At 26.8% G+C, this 22,511-nt stretch overlaps 1 protein-coding gene across 1 annotated transcript in view; it reads left to right on the plus strand.

Moving 5' to 3' along the window:
• Nucleotides 1–22,511, plus strand: part of LOC145832316 (bile acid receptor-like) — a 43,927-nt gene that overhangs the window by 11,988 nt on the left and 9,428 nt on the right. The window contains exons 3-4 of the mRNA XM_082939636.1: nucleotides 6,429–6,517; nucleotides 17,791–17,896. Of these exons, the coding sequence (XP_082795762.1) occupies nucleotides 6,429–6,517; nucleotides 17,791–17,896 (195 nt within the window). The remainder of the gene's footprint in view (nucleotides 1–6,428; nucleotides 6,518–17,790; nucleotides 17,897–22,511) is intronic.

The following is a 22,511-nucleotide window of genomic DNA, read 5'->3' on the forward strand; positions in this document are numbered from 1 at the left end:
AAAAAATAATTACTGTAATGAAAGAATAGAAGCATAGAATAAAGTAGTTGTATACATGTTTTTTATTAAAATAATTACTACAGATAATAGTTAATACTAGGTAAAATACTTAATATTAAATCCGACTGTTATAAAACTATATAATATTTGTAATTATTAAGTCTAAAACACTTAAAGTAAACTAAAATACACAACAAAATAACAAATTATAATATAAACAAAGCACTCACGTTAATGGAAAAATAAACTGATTCAAATTTACTGTTGTTAATGAATGAACGAAATACATTCATTACATCTAATAATTACATTACAATATAAATGAGGTTATTTCAACTGTTTAATTAAGTCATTGTGATTTTATTTATGTCGCTGCAACTTAATTATCGGTCAGTACTTTGTAAGCTCAATAACAAGTTTGGTTTTTTTTGGGTTTTGGTTTCTAAAATTGTAATTTTTTTCAGTTTTTATTTTTACATTTGAACTAAATCTGCTTCCTAATTGTATATAACTTTGATTTAATCTTTACGAGCATTTAATATACAATATACATGTTACATTGAGTTTCTGTGACTTTTGTTGTTTCGCCGTTGTTAAGTCTTATTAAATTTTATTGATTCACTAACTAATGTTTGATGTTTTATTTTTGTCCAAAATAGATTACAAGCATAAAAGCTAAATTAACAAACTTTGCAATACAAATAAAACAGTTGAAATAACCTCATTTATATCGTGATGTAATTATTAGATGTAATGAATGTATTTCGTTCATTCATTAACAACAGTAAATTTGAATCAGTTTATTTTTCCATTAACGTGAGTGCTTTGTTTATATTATAATTTGTTATTTTGTTGTGTATTTTAGTTTACTTTAAGTGTTTTAGACTTAATAATTACAAATATTATATAGTTTTATAACAGTCGGATTTAATATTAAGTATTTTACCTAGTATTAACTATTATCTGTAGTAATAATTTTAATAAAAAACATGTATACACTTACTTTATTCTATGCTTCTACTCTTTCATTACAGTAATTATTTTTTTTACAGAACCCAGTTGAAGTGTGTTGATTCGTTAACACACAGAAACATATGTTGGTACAATAAACGAAGATTACTGTACAATTTGTTTTTATATAGATATGTATAGATTTAGGATATACATGCAATTATATCAATATATTTAAAGTGAGTGTGTATGTGTTAAGTAAACCAAAAAAGAAAGGTGAAAAAGCGCCAAGATGTTATTTGAAAAAGAACCGTCGGTTGTGTCCACAGTTGTATAAAACATCATGTCTTTTGTTTAGTAACTGTTTACTATTTTCTGCTGCAATCGCCATTCGTTCAAGGTTACTAATGGCAGATCTTACTTGCACCACCGATGTTGCTGTTGGTTTGGTAAAGGATGCTCCATTCCATTTCTGGTTTGGTACAATACCTGTCAAAATACTGCAAAATTCATGTAAGTAGCTGATATTTTGATTTGTTATTTTAGTTTTTATTTTATTTCACTTTTATTATAATTTAGATTTAATCATTACAAGTATTATAATATTATTAAATTTTTTAGCAGTCGAATTTAAACAGTATATATTGTATCTATATTTAACTATTAATTTATAGTAATTGTACTTATCTTTAGTAAATACACAGATACAATTACTTTAGCTTCTATTCTTTAAATACAGTATTTATTTTTTTTACAGAGCTCACTTGACATGTGTTAACTTGTTAATACACAGAAACATATGTTAGTTTAATTAAAAAGAGTACTATGAAACTTTGTTATTATATATTTAAGTAAACTTGCTTCGCTAGGATATCTGTTAACAAACGATTAAATTTATATTTCGTTAGTTAATTTTAAATAATAGTAATTTTTAGTATTTCTAAATTAGTAAGTATTTCTAAAAGTTATCTTTTAATTTTTTTTTAAATACTATCATAGTCTTAATAATTAAACCTATAACTCTTTAGTTTATGTTTTTTTTTTTATATGTATAACTTTTTGAGTTGTGATCATTTAAACATTCTTTTGAGAATTTGAATTGTCGGAATTTAAATTGTCATGTAGCCCTTGAAAACTTTTGCTCAAAAATCATTTTGGCTGTATGTATAACTACAGTAAGTTCTGTTATGTAAAAAAAATATAAACCTAATAAAATTTAACATAACAATTTTAAACTACATTTAAAGCTTTCTATCCATTTCGGTGTGTCTGTCTGCTTAAAACAGGTTGGTAACTTTAAGGGTATCTTTACTGCAGTAAAAAGTTATCCATACAAAGATCTTCTGGGAGTAGGTATTTTTATTGTAAACTTTTTATAAAATTTTAGAATTTTATTTCAATTTGATTATTTTTTCTAACTTTTTTGTATAATTTTTTGAAAGTTTATGAGGACGGATTGTAAATCTGAAAACGTTTTAAATTTGTGTAATGTGCAATAAAAATTTGTAGATTTTTCAAAACTGTCATTTGATTTTTTCTAATTATTGATGCCGTAGAAAAATCACAAACAAAAAATTGATTGTGTCCTGGACTGATTTAAGAGTTTTTGTACAAATCTTGTGTATGATTTTTTGGTAAGGTCTTTTTAAACATATAATTTACTCTAAAATTGTTCAATTTTTGTTTTATGCGACATAATTTTTGCAATTTTTCAAAATGGGCAGTTTTATTACTAAACTTATGAGTTATCTTTATAACAGGGGTCAGCAGACATTTGAATAGTTGTTTTTTCACATTACAATTTACATTTTATATGAACACTTTTTATATTAGTTTTTATAATATATTAATTATATTAAATTTTTATATATTAACACTTTTTTATATGAAAACACATAAAACTATGGGCATTGAGAAAACGTTTACAGACAAATTTATTCACTCAATTTGACCAGAATTTTTTAGGATGTCTTTATTAAGGCCATATCTTGAGGCGATATTTTACTCAAAATGATTAGACTAAAAATACGCTTGTTACAGCCGAAAAAAGTAGTTACCCAAAAATAAACTTAAAATTGTTGCAAACATAGAATAAAAAAAAATTTGGCTTCGAAAATTTGTCTACAAAATAAAAAGGCTTATGTCTTGGGGCATCATTTTATTACGTAATAATCAAAACTTTTAGGAAACAAAAATCTCGCTTTTTGTTAAGTTTACTTTTTTAATTTTTTAATTATGTATACATGGTAAGTATAGCTGTTACTTTATATTCAAAAAGCTTCAAGTAAATATCTTGTACAACTATGGGGTAACACACATCAGTAGATGCGATTTTTGAAAAGTCTTGGTAAAATTTATACAAAAATTTTAATCAAATAATTTTAAAATTTCAGTTATCATTTTACCGGCACTCTATTTTATTTTTTCAGGTACTTACTTTTGTTAAACTTAAACAAGCGTATTTTTGGTCAAACCATTTTAAATAAAAACATACCCTGAGATATGGCCTTGATAAAGGCATCCTAAAAGGTTCTGGTAAATTTGATTGAAAAACTTTGTCTATATACGTGTTCTCAAACCCCATAGTTTTATGCGTTTTATATAAAAAAGTATTAGCTTTGAAAATTATAATTTTTAATGAGAAAAAACAACTAGGGCGTTTGGCGGTTGTGGGCCAAATTTAGAAAACAAAAATATTCGTTGGCCGCAGTTGTAGTTTCAATTTTTACTTTTCCAAAATATTTAGTGTAAATGTTTTTGTTTCACTTAAATTATTACCTAATACCTATTTGTTGCTCTTCACTTCAAACCTCAGAATATCTAGTTTTTTTTTTTCTTTCGCAAACAGCGTTTGTTGAATGGGTTGCATCCCATTTAAAATAAAAACATACTCACGGACCGCTTTTTTATCCTTTATTGGCCGCAGTTTGCCGACCCCTATTTTGTAACAGTATACAGAAGAAAAAGCTTAATGGATTGTTGTTTGCGGTTAATGCAAAATAAATAAAATTTGACTTATGTATGCAAAGCCTACCAAAAAAAAGTTCTATTGAGTATCATGTTTGTTTAAATAGTGAACTTCACCACACGACCAAAAATAACGGCATCCGAGACAACCTACGATCGGTTTTGTCCTTGTTAGGACTCATCGGGCAGGCATAGTCGCAAGAAACCGTTGTTGATATATAAGCAAGCGGGCTTAAGTACATATGCACTAAAGTTGTTGTTGGTTGTGTGGTGAAGTTCATTATTTATTTCTAATGGCGCGAAACATCTCAACTTTGTTGATGACGGTCGAAAAAACTGTAATTATTAGGTTTGAAAATAAATAAACTTTAAATAAAACTTATTAAAAAAAATTTGACTGCGATTTGTTCCTGGACAAGACACTAGACTGTGTCCGTAGTATAGAACTCGATTACTGAAAGGTTTTGTGGTACACAAGGTTCTTCGACCAAACTTTCTGAACGCTTTTTTGTCGTTCAATAAACAATGTTATTACATATGTATAAATGTTATAAGTTTTTTGTTTCTTGTCTAGCTATGGCTTTTGAAATTGCAAAAAATTACTGTAAAAATCAAATTACACTTAAACTTTATTAGTACAATAATAAACTTCGATTTTTTTGAAACTCACTATTTTCTATGACATTAATAATATTAAATACTGTACACAAAAAACTCTAAAGTTGAAATTAAAAAATAAATTACTTTTCTAATTCAATTGTATTTTGCTCAAAATGTTATAAACTTCAGAAAATGAAAAGAACAAAAAAAGATTACACTTTTTAAACTTTAACTAAAGTTTAAAGAAGAAATACTAAGTCGTTAAACATATATCTTGGCTCTTTCAACAAAACTATTTTAAAAAATATCTGCTTGATGAAAAACCGATAAAGTAAAATTAATTTATAATATAAAAATATGCTTGATAAAAATTACAAGAAAGTTTTAATAAAGTTAAATTGTCCTTGACTTTAAAACTATAAACACTAATTTATTTAAATTTAGTAATTTAAAATCAGTATAAAAATAAAATTTCATGCTTCAAGCATTTTAATTTCACATAAATCACAAAAATTTTTCAATTATTCAATTTATTATGACCAAATACTAATACTAATTGAATTTTAGTGTAAGTTTCCAATCTCCCGTAAATTCTAACTATTACCTTGTTTCTCTTTATTTCAAATCCCAGAATATATGATGTAAGACTAAACATTTGATTTAGCGGGCCAGATATACATGCTCGCGGGCAGCAGTGTTACTTTTCGCGGGCTGAATTCCGCTTAAATTATATAAACATGGCGGGCCGGTCGATTTCCTTCCGCTAGACCGAATCCCGTCTGCTAGCCGTACGTTGCCCACCCCTATACTATCACATATAAACACTGTGACAAGCCTCTGTAATTCAAATTTACTAAATGAAATAAATTAAACAGGCAACATATTTAGTGTTGACATGTGTATGTAATTTTAAAGAAATTATACAATACTGAGATGATTTCATGAACATCACTTTTATTTAAAGTATTCTAAATTATAAGCTCTACTTTCTAATCGTCAGCCTTATAAACTCTTTCAGATATAACTTTTTTTGTAAATATAAAAACTTTATAGAAACAATACTTACATTTACCTTTGGCGAATCTACGCACTCGTTTGGTTACGAACTCTCATTTAGTTACGCTTTTATAATAAAAAAAACAAAATAAAACTTAAATATTGTTTTTTTTTTACTTTGAGTTAACAATATATTTAACTTATTGTACATGACTTTAAATGGTAAACTCTTTCTATAATTGTTTAGACTTTGCAAAATTATGTTTGTATGACAGTTGAATAAACTATATGGCAACGCTCTTTATATGTTAAGTGTCGTAACCCCTTGTTATACCTTTAAATTAAACAAGGTAAAAATTTCAATTCCTCACAATATTTATGGAATTAAGTTACATTACAACTCAAGAAATCTCTTATTTTTAGTTAATTTGTTCCTTTCCCACCTATGATAAAACTTGTCCTGCATGGTATTAAACAAGTTTAATCTTAAATGGGCAAGGAAAAAACAACAATTAATACATTATATACACATAAATATTTTTTATTAAAACACTTTTCAAATTTATATACCACTTGATTTTAAACAATTTTTGTAAATAACAAAAGTGGGAAAGTTCTCAAACTGTATCTAATCAAATGTATTATAAGAAAACAGGCAATATAGCGGGTATATTTGCTACCTCTCATTTATTTACGATGTCTCGTTTAGCTACGCACTTTTGCTGTGGACACAATATGCGTAGATTCGCAAGAGATGAATTTATTAAAAAAAATTACCATTTAAAAATTTTAAACCTAAATAAATAAAAGTTTTGCTAATAGGTTTACTGTGTAGTAACATTCTTATAGCAAGAAGTTTGCTTTTTGATGTATAAAAACCTTTAGCTTAGCTATAAATAAAAATATTATTCAAGGTCTGCTATCTCCAATTCAAATGCAATCGAAAAGAAAAAAGTATAAGCATAAAAGTTTTGAACAACATTCAAATAGAGCACTAACCAAGGTAGTTTACAAATCGACACAGCTTTTCTAATAAATTATTAAAAAACATAAAACAGAGAATTGCTTTAACTTTTCAAGAAGAAAAATACTTGACAAACTATGTACGGAAAGCTTTTCAAGACTATAGAGAAAACCCAGCAATCGTTAATGGATGGGTTTGTTTATGAATATAATTTATAACTTTTTTATGATTTTTTTTTAGTGTAAACATTAACAACTTTTATATGGACTTAAAGGCAACATTTACAGCAGTGGTATGTCATATAAAATTTAAAGAAAAAATTTTAAGGTATAAATTTTTCATACGTTATTATTAGTTTATCAAAAGAAACTATTTACATGCTTTTAAATTTTTTAATAATGTGAGATTATGTTTGAAAAATACAGTAATCTTTCTTTTGGATATGTACTCCTAAAGTACGCATATATATTTTTTATTGAACGACAAAAAAAATCACTCAAAATATTTGGTCCTAGGACTTGGTGCACGAAAAAACCTTTCGGTTATCGAGTCGTAAACCACTTAAATACATTTTAACGTCATGTCCAGAACAATATAATATTAAGTACGAACTTTCGAGCCAAAGCTTTATGTTTAAAATTTATACTAGTACATATTACTTACGCTTTTTAAACACAGTCCAAAAATGCGTACTAAAAGAAAGTTTACTGTATTTAAAAGTTAACATACCGAGTTTTGGCTTTATATACAAATAAGTAGACTTTATACAATTACTTACTATAACCTTATTAGTTATTATTATTATTTTAAGTTCAGATTTTTTAAAGTTTATATTAAAGATTTTAAAAGATTTAAAACTAAATATTAAACTATATGAGATAATTTATTAAAAGTAGTTTATTGTGCTCGTCCCCCCCTGGGACCTAATTATTTATCGTCTATTGTTTATACATATATATATAATTTATTAAAAGAATTCGATTTGAAAAAACCAGAACGTTTCATAAAATCAAAAAAAAAATTTAATCTTCAGCTAGTACGGTTTGTTTAATTTAATTTTACTGCTTTTATGAAACGTATGTTCCGTTTTTTTAATCGAATTTTCATTATAAATCATTTAAAACCCCTTCAAGTGGGCTCTATGGAAAGTGATTAAGTTTATAGAATCATACTATTTTCTATACATATATATGTACATATATAAAGTTGCACAAAAATAAACTTCTCTTGGAACAAATATAAACAAATATATGTACATATTAGTTACGCTATATAATCTACCGAGCTACTATAAAAATAAACAACTTTACAAAATCTTACGTTGGAACAACAAGCATAACATTTAATTCAGATATAGCAACCATAAGGCAAGCTTTAATAACAAATTAAAAGGACACAATACCGAATTATCGAACTAAATATGGGAGTTAAAAAGACGCAAACAAACACTATAATTTAAAATAATAAATACTCTGCAGAACTAAAACAAAACCAAAAAACAACAAAACATGCCATTTATGTAGCCTAAAAAAGTACGAAATCGAAAAAAAATAAAAAAATTGTCATTAAACAAACGAAAAGAAAGTTAAACGTTAAAATTTTAGTAAACACTACGAACATTAGTTGTTTCTATGCTTAATTACATTTTGATTTGTAACTTAGTTGTAAAGTCTGCATGCAGCCAATTTTAGTATTAAATTTTGATTTTGTTCTGTCTAGTATATTAATTTAAGTTGGAAATACTAAATAGAACAAAATTAAAATTTAATAATAAATTTGGCTCAAACTTTGTAACTAAAAAAAAAATCGAAATTGATAAATCAGGCAAGAACATAACACTAAACAAGAAAAGTGAAAGACAAAATATATGCATTAATAACCAATAATACTTTTTTAGAAAAATTAAAGCCAACTAAATATTAAATTAAACTAAAATTAAGCCGCAAACATGACCAGTTTAGAACATTTTTCTAATACATCCTTTCCGAACTTTTCAAAATGCACAAACTCTTAAATCAGTAACAAAACTAAAAACAGCGTATTTTTTAAACTTAACTTGCTGCATTAAAACCTATATTATTACTACGTCATAATACTTATAAAGTTTTCTAGTTCTAAATTTTTGTTAACCTTTTTTATTAAAATTTAGTTTTACTGAAGAGTATGTGGACCGTTATATCTCGTATACAAAATGGTCGTCTAAATCTTTTTGTTTTTTGTATAATCTTATAAATACTTAACTCCAATTTAAGTTGTCGAGCGCTATCGACCAGAGCTTTTTAAACAACTACACTACATATTGTAAATTCATTCAAACTACACTCGATTCAACCAAGTACATAATTCCATGAACAAAAGGTTGACAACTATATCAAAGATTGAGAGCTCCTTTATCAGAGCGAAAGAGCACTATCAGGAAGCGTTAATTAAAGGAGGTCACAAGCACGATTTGAAATATAACGCTGGTAACGATAAAATGACCAAAAGGAAAAGGAAAAATACCCTGTATTTCACGCGACCATTTTGTTTGTCGGTAGAGACTAAAATTGGCAAAAGTTTTCTAGAAATTTCTAGCCGAAACTTTGACTCAACGCACCTGTACCTTAAAATTTTCAATAGCAAATTATTGAAAACTTTGTATTCGTGCATGCCAAACATGAAGATCCAGATAATGTCTCATAATTGCAAAATATTAGAAGATAAGGCAGGGAAACGAAATCAAAGCAACTGCAGAGATAAATGCATGGTGGATGGCAATTATTTATCAACATATGTTATCTATAGAGCGACGGCAATAACACCAGAGAAATATAAGCAGTATGTTGTCTCATCAGGTTTATCGTTTAAAAGTAGGTACACACGACATAAATATTTTTTTAACAACAGTAAGTACAGACTAAAAACTACGCTTTTGAAATATATATGAGGTTTAAAAGATGGAAATAAAAATTTTTGCATCAACCTAGAAATTTTAGCACGAACATAAAACACATTCAATTCAAAACTTTCTGTACTTTCTGTACTTTCTGCAATATGGAAAAAAGACGAGATCTCAAATTAAACTCAAATCTAGCTTTAAATAAACGAAATCAAATTTTAGTAATTGTAAACATTTTTCAAGCTTATATTTTAAATAACTTTGAACGCTTATGCAAACTTAGTGTGTCTTATATCTTTTGATGATTTATTGAGTGACGTAACGATCCTTAAAGTTTTTGCTTATTTTTATGTACACTTTGACTTATGTTCTAAGATATTATTACAATAAACAAACTGAGGATCTGTTCTAAACAGAACAGTGAAGCAATTGTATTTGAAAACTTAGTGTTTTATTAATACATATATATATATATATAAAAGGTTTATTTAAAGATGCAAAACTCGAAGGACTCGAGTTTCGTGACTATTCACTCATCAGCTTTAAAACAAGTTTAAAATAAAGCACAAAACAAAATCACTAATGAAAGTTAAAATTTTTTTGCATAAATAGATTATGACGTAATTTTGAAACTATCAAAAATCATGCAAAACGGCTTGTGCAAAAATTAATATACCAATCGACAATAAACTAGCAAAAATTCATATAACTTCAGTGAGTAACTATATATTAGGACAGATAATTGAAAGAAATTAAGTTATTTGACTTAATAAATTAAATTTTTCACACTGAGCCCACCTTGAGAGCTTTATTATTAAAAAGGTTTATTTAAAGATGCAAAACTCAAAGGACTCGAGTTTCGTGAATATTCACTCATCAGCTCCAAAACAAGTTTAAAATAAAGCACAAAACAAAATCACTAATGAAAGTTAAAAATTTTTTGCATAAATAGATTATGACGTAATTTTGAAACTATCAAAAATCATGCAAAACGGCTTGTGCAAAAATTAATTTACCAATCGACAATAAACTAGCAAAAATTCATATAACTTCAGTGAGTAACTATATATTAGGACAGATAATTGAAAGAGATAAAGATAAAATTAAGATGCAAATTGAAATTTAGGTTATTTTAAGATGAAATTAAAACTTGTTAAACTTTAAAAGCGACTTTTTTATATGTCTACAAGACGATACAAACTCGCTTCTTTTGTTTAGGCATCTCTTGTCTTTCAGTGCATATACAACGGCTGATGCTTCTTTGAGACACAGCTTACATATTGGGCTATTGCCGTCGGCTATAGGCTGTGCTCTTTTTATAACTTCCCAGGATATTTTGAAGTCAATGCCGCTGCGCTTTAAGCCACAAACATACTTCGAAAGTTCAGTGTCATTTTCATATATGCCGCCTTTAAAAGATTTTTTATGATTGGCATACCTGAATCTAAACTGAGTCAAGCACAAACCGACATAGAACCTCGTCTCAACGCCAGAGTTAACTGTGGCCTTGTAGACGATGTTCTCTGAACGGCAATTACCCCCTTTCAAATTATATTTACAGCTACCAGCGCAGCCACATTCACTTTGAGTTCCTGATTTTTGATTTAAAATTTTTTGGTTGTGTGCCTTAATGATATTCTCTAAATTTGCCGTACACGAATAACTTATTCGCATATTATGTTTGTTGAAAATTTTTGTTAGCGGATTTTGTTTATTGAAGTGTTTTTTGACTAGATTTATAAATTTTCTTTCAATATTAGTTTTTACAGAATTGCTAAAAAAAGGGTTGTACCAGATTACATTTCTTTTTCTTTTGTGTTTTTGACTATTAGGTTGTTGCTCAGGTTTTTCAAATTTAAGTTTGTTGTCGTATCCGCATTTTTTCATTATTTTTTCATATTCATCTTTAGTCTTTAGAAAATTTTCTTCTTTGCTTGATCGTTTATTTAGGCGTTGATTTATTATGTTAGGAATTTGTTTTATAATGTTTTTAGGGTGGCTTGATTGTTTGTTGACATACATAATTTTAGCGTTTTGTTTCCTGTAAGGCATAAAAGTGATCTCATTCAAGTTGAGCTTCACATCTAGGAAGTCAGTTATCACTAGTGGAGATTCCACAGTGACTCTCAACCCCATAGATTTGAAGAAAGCATGACTTTGTTTTTTTAGCTTCTCAACTTTAAAGCCAGAAGAGTTGGGCAATACAGCTAGACCATCGTCTCTGTATAACCCAACTCTATTTAAACCAAAGATATCTTTTAACCCGTCTAACAAGAAAAGTCCAACAAGTTCGCATAGTTCCGCGCCCATGTATTTCTTACATGGGCGCGGAACTATGCAACTATGCGAATCTCCACTATTGATAACTGACTTCCTAGATGTGAAGCTCAACTTGAATGATATTTCTTTTATGCCTTACAGGAAACAAAACGCTAAAATTATGTATGTCAACAAACAATCAAGCCACCCTAAAAACATTATAAAACAAATTCCTAACATAATAAATCAACGCCTAAATAAACGATCAAGCAAAGAAGAAAATTTTCTAAAGATGAATATGAAAAAAATAATGAAAAAATGCGGATACGACAACAAACTTAAATTTGAAAAACCTGAGCAACAACCTAATAGTCAAAAACACAAAAGAAAAAGAAATGTAATCTGGTACAACCCTTTTTTTAGCAATTCTGTAAAAACTAATATTGAAAGAAAATTTATAAATCTAGTCAAAAAACACTTCAATAAACAAAATCCGCTAACAAAAATTTTCAACAAACATAATATGCGAATAAGTTATTCGTGTACGGCAAATTTAGAGAATATCATTAAGGCACACAACCAAAAAATTTTAAATCAAAAATCAGGAATTCAAAGTGAATGTCGCTGCGCTGGTAGCTGTAAATATAATTTGAAAGGGGGTAATTGCCGTTCAGAGAACATCGTCTACAAGGCCACAGTTAACTCTAGCGTTGAGACGAGGTTCTATGTCGGCTTGTGCTTGACTCAGTTTAGATTCAAGTATGCCAATCATAAAAAATCTTTTAAAGGCGGCATATATGAAAATGACACTGAACCTTCGAAGTATGTTTGTGGCTTAAAGCGCAGCGGCATTGACTTCGAAATATTCTGGGAAGTTATAAAAAGAGCACAGCCTATAGCCGACGGCAATAGCCCAATATGTAAGCTGTGTCTAAAAGAAGCATCAGCCGTTGTATATGCACTTATAGACAAGAGATGCCTAAACAAAAGAAGCGAGTTTGTATCGTCTTGTAGACATATAAAAAAATCGCTTTTAAAGTTTAACAAGTTTTAATTTCATCTTAAAATAACCTAAATTTCAATTTGCATCTTAATTTTATCTTTATCTCTTTCAATTATCTGTCCTAACATATAGTTACTCACTGAAGTTATATGAATTTTTGCTAGTTTATTGTCGATTGGTAAATTAATTTTTGCACAAGCCGTTTTGCATGATTTTTGATAGTTTCAAAATTACGTCATAATCTATTTATGCAAAAAATTTTTAACTTTCATTAGTGATTTTGTTTTGTGCTTTATTTTAAACTTGTTTTGAAGCTGATGAGTGAATATTCACAAAACTCGAGTCCTTTGAGTTTTGCATCTTTAAATAAACCTTTTTAATATAAATATATATAAATATATTCTTAGAGCTTTTTGAGACTCCGTAGATCTGTTCTTATATTTATTTGAAGGCAGTGAAACGCCGTAAGTTGAAATAAAGTTTTAGCACAAGAACATCTGTGGTATAAATATATATATATATAAAATAAGGTTAATGTTCAAACTTAAACACCTTTTACTGAGCCCACTTGAAGGGCTTTTAAATAATTTATTGAAATGGCGATTTTAAAAATTCTGGTACATATGTTTCATAAATTATTCATAATTTATATTTATGAAATATTATTAAAAAATATTAATAAATTATATTTTTGAAACATATGTACCAGAATTTTTAAAATCGCCATTTCAATAAATTATATATATATATATATATATGTATAGAAAATAAAGTGATTTTTTTTAACTTTTTTACTTTCTACAGAGCCCACTTAAAGGGGTTTTAAATAATTTATTAGTAAAATGCGATTTTAAAAATTCTAGAACATATGTTTCATAAATACAAATAGATTGTCTTTAATCTTCAGCTAGTTCAAATTTAAAATAAAAAGCATTTTGGTAAACAGAGATGAAAAAGTTATACAAGATGTTTGTTTAGTTAGATGGAAGATCAAATTTTGCACCAAATATTTTTAATGTACAATATTTAATTCTTACGTCATATTGTTTTTTGATTTTTGTATAACTTTTGCATCTCTGTTTACCAAAGTGCTTTTTACTTTAAATTTGAACTAGCTGAAGATTAAAGACAATCTTTTTTGCCTTTTTGAAATATATGTTCTAGAGTTTTTGAAATCGCATTTTACTAACAAGTTATATATATATTTATTTATTTATAATACAAAAAACAACTTATTTTCTTATTGTTTACTTAGTTTCAACGTTTAACTTGTTTCGTCAGAACAATACATAGCACATAGCAAAATTCTATAAAGAATCACAAAAAAAAACATATTATGTAGTTTCAAATAAAATTGAATAAGTTTAGTTAGCTTATCTTAAAAACAGTTTATGTACAAGTTAAGTTGTGTTTTGTTTTGCTTTGTGTGTTTTTGTTTTTGGTTTTATTTTGTTGCTATTTTTTGTTACTGATTTAAGTGTTTTGTAATATATATATATAATAAAAAATAATTATACAGTATCCTTCTTTTATTACACTGACACATGTTTCTGTGTGTTAAACGAGTCAACGCACTTCAACTAAGCTCTGTAAAAAAATAAACACCGTAAGGAAAGAATAGAAGCTAAAGTAGGTATATACATATGTCCATTAAAAATAAAAGTAATTTCTATAGATTTTTATAGGTTATTATTAGATAAAATGCTTAATTTTAAATACAAATGTTATAAAACTACATGATATTTACTATAATAGGAAAGTTTTTGAACGTAATAATTTAAACGTTTAAAATTATATTTTGAACGTTTAAATGAAATTTATCACTTGAGAATTAAACTCGTATAGTTTTGAAAAGCTTTGTGCAATAAAATATAAAACAAATGAATAATCCATTGACATTAAGTTACAAATGGTATATTTATGATATTTGTAATTATTAAGTGTAAATTAAATAAGTTAGAGTAAAAGAAACAAGATAACAAATCATAATAAAAACTACCTACATGAATTTGAAGGAAGTACTTATTTTAAATATTTACTGGGAACTAATCATTAAAAAAATGTATCTAATAATTATTAGTTTTTTTCTTTAATGATTAGTAACCAGTAAATATTTAGAATTAGTACTTCCTTCAAATTCATATAGGTAGTTTATATTTTGATTTGTTATCTTGTTTTGTGGTTTTACTTTAACTTATTTAATTTAGACTTAATAATTACAAATATTATATAATTTTATAACATTTGTAATAAACATTAAGTATTTTACCTATTATTAACCTATAAAAATATATAGCAATTATTTTTATTTTTAATGGACACATTTATATACCTACTTTAGCTTTTTTTCTTTCCTTACAGTATTTATTTTTTACAGAGCTCAGTCAAAGTGTGTTGACTCGTTTAACACACTGAAACATATGTCAGTGAAATAAAAGAAGGATACTGTGTAATTTATTATTATTATATATTCTAGTGAACCTGTTTCGCTAGGATCTTTTGTTAACAAACGCTTAAATTTATATTATGAATAGTTATATATAATTTTTAAACTTTAGTTATATAGTTTTTTAACTTTCATTTGTTTGTTTTGTTTTGTGCTTTATTTTGAACTTGTTTTGAAGTTGATGAGTGCATAAGCACGAAACTCGAGTCATTCAAGTTTTACATCTTGAAATTAACCTTTTTTTTTAAGCCTTTAAGGTGGGTTCGGTGTGAAAGATTTAATTTATAAAGTTTAATAACTTATATATATATATTTTTATTTATTTAAAGATTTGAAAAAGTTCTGGTCGATAGTGCTCGTCAAATTGAATTGGAGCTAAATATTTGTTTTACTATATAGAAAACAATAGGTTTATACGACCGTTTCGTATATGAGACATATAACCTTATATACTCATCAGTAAGCTAAAGTTTATTTACAATGTTAAACTTAAATTTAGAATTTGAAAATTTTATAACTATTATGACATAGTAATAATAAAGGTTTTTTTCAAAAGGTTTAGTTTGAAAATACGTTGATCTTGTTAGTTTAAGAACCTATGCGTTTTGAAAAGTTTGGAAAGGTTGTTTTAGAAAAACGTTTTAAACTGTATTAGAAAAAGGTTTTAAACTATATCAGAATTTTTTTTTTTAACTATTCCTGTTCGCGGCTTAGCTTTATTTTGATTTAATATTTAGTTAGTTTTGATTTTGCTAAAAAAAATATTTTTGGTAATGAATGCATATATTTTGTCTTTCGCTTTTCTTGTTTAGTGTTATGTTCTTGTTTGATTTATCAACTTCTATTTTTTATAAGTTGCAAAATTTGCAGCCGAATTTAGTATTGAATTTTTATTTTGTCTTGTTTAATATTTCCCATTTAATTTTGTAGTCTGTATTGTTAGGTTTTAAATTCCAATACAGTTTGCCAGTTCTGTTGTATGTCTTTTGTTAATGTTATTGAGTGATGATTTATGGTTTCTATATCTTTGTTTGAAAACATTTCCTGTAGATCCCAGGTACTATTTTATTGTTTTATTTGATATTATTTAAACAATCAATGTCTGTAAATATGATTTGAAAGGGGCAATTGCCGTTCAGAGAACATTATTTACAAGGCAACAGTTAACTTTGACCTCGGCTTATAAAGAAGTTTACATCGGCTTATGCTCCACTCAGTTCAGATTTCGGTATGCTAACCATAAAAAAATCTTTTAAAGGTGGTGTATACGAAAATGAGACTGAGCTTTCGAAGTATGTTTGCGGTCTAAAGCGCAAAAACATTGATTTTAAATTAACTTGGGAGGTGATAAAAAGAGCGCAGCCAATAGCAAATGGTAATAACCCTGTTTGTAGGCTGTGCTTAAAAGAATCAACAGCTGTTATGTATGCGTTAAAAAAGGAAGGTTGTTTAAATAAGAGGAGCGAATTCATATCGTCTTGTCGACATACGAAAAAGCTCCTCTTAAAATATAACAAATTTTGAAGTATTTTATAGTTATTTAACTGTTGTCTTGTGAATTTTAGTTGTTTGATTAGCTTGATGGAAGATCGATTTTTGTACTGAATTTTTGTAATGCACAGTATTGCGTCATAATGTTTTTTGTTTTTTTGCATAACTTTTGCATCTTTGTTTAGTACAGTGCTTTTTATTTTGAATTTACCTGGCTGATGATTAAAGCTTTATGAAAAATTAAAGCTTTATTAAACATACGTACCAGTATTTTTAAAATCGTAGTTTTCTAATAAATTATCTAAAAGTCCTTCAAGTGGGCTCTGTAGAAGGTATTCAAGTTTGAACAATAACCTTATTATATATATATATAAAATAAATGCTTTTTATTTTAAATTTGAACTAGCTGAAGATTAGAGAGAATCTTTTTTGTCTTTATGAAACATATGTTCAATCATTTTTAAAATCGTCATTTCAATAAATTATTTAAAAGCCCTTCAAGTGGGCTCAGTAGAAGGTGTTCAACTTTGAACATTAACCTTTATATATATATATATATATACATAACTACGTAAAACATTGGTCGGCAGTGTTGTTTTTTTGTCAACTTTTATTTAAAGTTATATTTTATTATGATAATTTTTTGAATATCGCTAATAAAATTTATTACCAATAATTTAATTAAAAACTAATAAACTATCTAAACTTTAAGCCTGCCGACACCTGGTGTAGTTATTTTTTTACTCTATTTTTTAAATTATGTTTTTACAAATTTTTAAACGTGTTGTGCTATTCTGCTTAAACTAAAGTCATATTAACATAACATGAAAAAATATTTAGTATGTTTACTTTAATTTTTTCAGCTAGAATATTTATTTAAAAACCGAAACAGTAGTCCATTATAAATAGTTCAAATCATTTTGTTGTTGTAAATTAGTACATTAACTTATTTATTAACTAGCTGTTAATATTTTTTTTTGTATTTTTTTAATAAGGACCAATACCAGACATAATTTATATTTCACTCGTATTATAACTTTTTTTTTTCACTTAAATTATTTTTATATATCTAATAAATGATGTAAATTTTAATTGCTTTAAAGTTTTATAATAATCATAATAATTATATTGAATAAAAAAGAAAAAAAGTATTATTTTGTAAATTAACCTAATGTTGAGGTCGACAATATTGTTTTTTCATTCTATTAAAAACTTTCAATAACATATACTTGCAGAAATACTATGTTGAAAAAGATTATCATAACATAGAAAAACCTTCAATCTGTAATTTAGCAACGAAACACGTTCAAGTTCTTGTAACCTTTATAAAAAAACTACCTGGTTTGTTTTCAGACATTTTAAAGCGTTTCTAAATAGTAAAAATTTGCACAGGTTACTTTGTAAAAAATATGTTACAACTAATGAAAAATAGATAGATTAAAATTAATCTTATTCTCATAAAATTAAGTATTCTTTTATATTTAAATATTGTTAAGTAAATTATAGACTATATTATTCAATTTTAAAATATTTTTACAACGCTTAAAAGTTCATAAACTTATGTAGTGATAGCTTGGAAAACAAATCTGTATAAAGACTGTGTTGAAAATTCTGCTTGAGTTCTGGCTTTTTTCGCTACTTCAAAGAAAAATTTTATATTCCAAATACAAATGTTTTGAAGATTTTCATTAAAATATTTTTGAGTAATAACAAAAATAATAAATTCAAATGTTTTCAAACCTATTTAAATTGAATTAAACGTTGATAAAGTAAAGTATAAAGAGTTGTTAGTTCATTAATATTCAACACAAAATTTGTTTATTTAAAAAACCTTACGATTAAAAATAATTTTGTACACAATCAAAATATTTAGTTTAATACAAATAAGTCAACATTGTTTAATTATTACATAAAAATCTATAAATTTAATTTCTATTATAGTTGAGTAACAACACGAATAGTTGATTGAAATTAAGAATTATAACATAATGCTCTTAATTATAAGATGTAACACTAAAAGGCGTTAAATTCTAGAGATCCTGATAAGCTAAGCTTATCAGAATATATACCACAGATGTTTTTGTGTTAAAACTTTTTTCCGATTAACGGCGTTTCACTGCTCTCAAATAAATCCAAGAACAGATCTACGGAGTTTATAAAATATTAACACACATTAGAAAAAAAAAACACGTATAATTATGTATAATATTTATGTCAGTACAGTGCTTCCTCGCTAATCCGGTCCTCGCTAATCCGGTTCCTCGCTAATCCGGCCGGTTTTAGTCGAGAAGTCGACTTATTTACTTTAGCGTTTTTAGCGTTTAATTTCATTTTACTTCGAAAAAGTATTCAATCTACGTTTTATAAGTATGCAAGCAATATATTGTTACGTCATAATAAAGTATCATTTATATAATCTTAAGTTTTTTTTCATACTTTTCCCGCTCAGTTGTAACAAACTTGTTTATTATTCATTTGCAATTTTTTTGTCTTTGCTAAGCAAGTTACACTTTAATATACTACAATCAACATATCTGGTTAAAAAATGGATAAGACAGCAAAGAAACGAAAACGCGTTCAACTAGCAATTGAAAACAAGTTAAAAGTTTGCGAAATGGCAAACAATAATGTGCCTAAAGCTGTTATAATGAGCCAGTTTAACATTAGTAAGTCAACTTTAAATGACATTTTAAGAGGCGAAGAAAAGTTTAAAAAGTAAAATAAATTAAATTGACAGAAGTTTTATAGTACGTTTTGTTATATACATTCATAATATAACTAAGGTAGATAATTTGTAAAAAAAGCGATATTTTGTTCTTATCCGGCCAAAGGCAAATCCGGCCGTATTTTCAAAAAAATCTTACCCAACTTGGCCGGATTAGCGAGGAAGCACTGTAGTAACTATCAACGAACTCTATGGTTTAAAAAAAAAAGTTTGGAATAAAAACATAAAAATATAAAATTGTCTACAAAAACTAAAAATTTAATAAAAGCAGGTACTAACCTCAAAAAAGCTCTAAGTATAGGCAAATTTTTTAAAAAGAAACATAAATTAAGTTGTGCAGAAATGTTACGTCATAATAAATTTAATAAATTAATCAATAAGTTTTTCAGCTTAAAAACAAACTATGCAGCAAAATGTTTACTAAAAATTTAAACTAAATTTAAAATATTTATACAGTACAATATACACGGTATATAATAAAATGGAGGAAACATGTAGTAATAAACTTAATGTTTGTGATTTTTCATGAAAATGTTGTGAAATAAATACGTGCATAAGCAGTCAGAGTTATTTAAAGTAGAATTGTCGGTTGTGAGGACAAATATTCGATAAATCTTGTCGCTTGTTCAGAAGTAGGTCTTTATCTTCTGCTGCAATTACTGCTCTTTCTGCATTGCAACTTAGAGTGGATTATTGTTTCAAAGATTAAACATACATCCAACGGAGTAAGTAGAATTAGCCTGACTTGCAATACAGAAAGAGCAGTAATTGCAGCAGAAGACAAAGACCTACTTCTGAACAAGCGACAAGATTTATCGAATGTTTGTCCTCACAACCGACAATGCTACTTTAAATAACTCTGTCTACTTATGCACTTATTTGTTTCACAACTTTTTAATATACAGTCACAAACATTATGTTTAATACTACATGTTTCCTCTATTTATTATATACCGTGTATATTGTACTGTATAAATATTTTAAATTTAGTTTAAATTTTTAGTAAACATTTTGCTGCATAGTTTGTTTTTAAGCTGAAAAACTTATTGATTAATTTATTAAATTTATTTTGACGTAACATTTCTGCACAACTTAATTTATGTTTCTTTTTAAAAAATTTGCCTATCCTAGAGCTGTTTTGAGGTTTGTACCTGCTTTTATTAATTTTTTAGTTTTTGTAGACAATTTTATAGTTTTATGTTTTTATTCCAAACTTTTTTTTTAAACCATAAAGTTCGTTGATAGTTACTACTGACATAAATATTATACATAATTATACATGTTTTTTTTCTAATGTGTGTTAATATTTTATAGACTCCGTAGATCTGCTCATAATTATATGTATGTTGGGTAGGTGTCAAATTTGCACGAGCGTACAAAATTGCACGAGAGGACAAAATTGCACGAAGACATTTATGCACCGGCTGAAAATTTTTTAAAGTCTTTTTTAAACATTTTTTTTTTAGTTTTTACTATCACTATTACCACTAACCCATACCCTCGGTCGGTAACTTATTTTTTTCTTTTTTATTTTTTATTAATTGATTTTTTATTTTTATATTAGTTATTATTATTATTTTTTAAATTTTTACTATCACTGTTACCCCTAACCTTCGGTTGGTAACTTTTTTTCTCCTTGTTTTATAATTTTTTTTTTTCCCTGTTTTTTTAAAACTTTTTTTTTTACATACATGCGAAATTGACCCTCCGTGCATAATTGTATTCGTGCAATTTAGTTCCCTCGTGCAATTTTGTCTTCGTACAATTTTGACCTGTTCCCATGTATGTTAGAGTAGCATGTTTTTTGGTCTATTATAGAAAATTCTTTTTATCTTTGAAATTTTCAACACTTTTTGAAAGTAAAAAAAAATAGTTTTTGGCATTTCATAATGTTTAACTCATTAAGACACAGATAAAATATAACTTTGTTATAATACTAAACTTATTATTCAGAATTTCTAACTGTATTAGGATTGACTTATTCATTTACATGGTAACTCAAAATCTGATAGTTACAGTTCTTAAACTTATGTTTAAGAGGCCACATCTTAAATAGTAATAAATGATTTAAAAAACAAAAACTGTACATGTAGTTCTAAATGATAAAATTGTGATAATAAAAAATGGTCTGAAAAAGTATTTATACAAGCAGAAAATTAATAACCACAAAAAATTACAACTTTTTTGGTAAATCTTAAAAGATATAAAGCCATATCCAAAAACATAGTTTTGTTTTTATTTTAATAAAAAAAGCTCATGAAGGTCTAATTAATAAGATTTTAGTCGTAAGATATTTTTTAAAAGAGATAAATAACAGTAACTCAAAATTATTAAAGTTTAAACTGTCAGAATTTGAATAGTCGTGCACATATACTAAACCGTTTTCAGTCACTCTTAAGCTCAGTATTGTTTAAAACATGATTATTTGAGAATTACTTGCTTAAGTTAAGCTGTTTGCTGTTTGACATCAAAGAACAACAAAGAAGAGATGAGGCGAAAAATGTGAATTACTAGGAATCAAAAAACAGTTTAGGCCTACCAATCAGATTTATTCAAGGTGCTAAGTGTAAAAAGAAATAGCTTACACATGTGACTGGCCTAATGTATCCGAGTGGCATCGTAGAGCCATATTAGTCAAAAAATATCTACTGTCCTCTACACAGTAAGAAAAAAGAGGATTACATTAGAAAACCTCTTTCAAAATACTGCTGAATCTAAAGAAAAACATGAACACGCAAAAAAATATAACCACTAGTTTAACCAAAAAAGAAAGAGGTGTGTTTAGATGTAATGAAATTTCATATTGGAAAACACAAGGCACCATAAAAAGTTCGCATACAGCCAAACAAAGCTTTAATCATAAGAAGTTGTACAATGTTCGCAATAGCTATATCTTTATCTATCGCGATGATTAGTACATTGATATATTTGCCCATCAAACTTATATTATTAAAAAAAAAAACCTAATAAGCTCTAAAGTAGGGGTGGGCAACGTACGGCCCGCGGGCCGGATCCGGCCCGCAAATGAAAATGACTGGCCCGCAAGCGAAGTGACAGACCCGCGAAGGGTCAATATTACAATTTTTTTATAAAACTTTGTATCATATTTTTACAAATCAAAACTGTAAGAATTTGACTTCAAAAACATGCTAAAAATAAATTTGTTAATTACTGTGTTCTAATAAATATACCATTTTGTCCTAATACTTTGTGTTGTTCTAACTTAGTTGG

This window comes from Thalia democratica, chromosome 3, assembly GCF_965202585.1.
Source record: "Thalia democratica chromosome 3, ktThaDemo2.hap1.1, whole genome shotgun sequence".
NCBI classification, from domain to species: Eukaryota; Metazoa; Chordata; class Thaliacea; order Salpida; family Salpidae; genus Thalia; species Thalia democratica.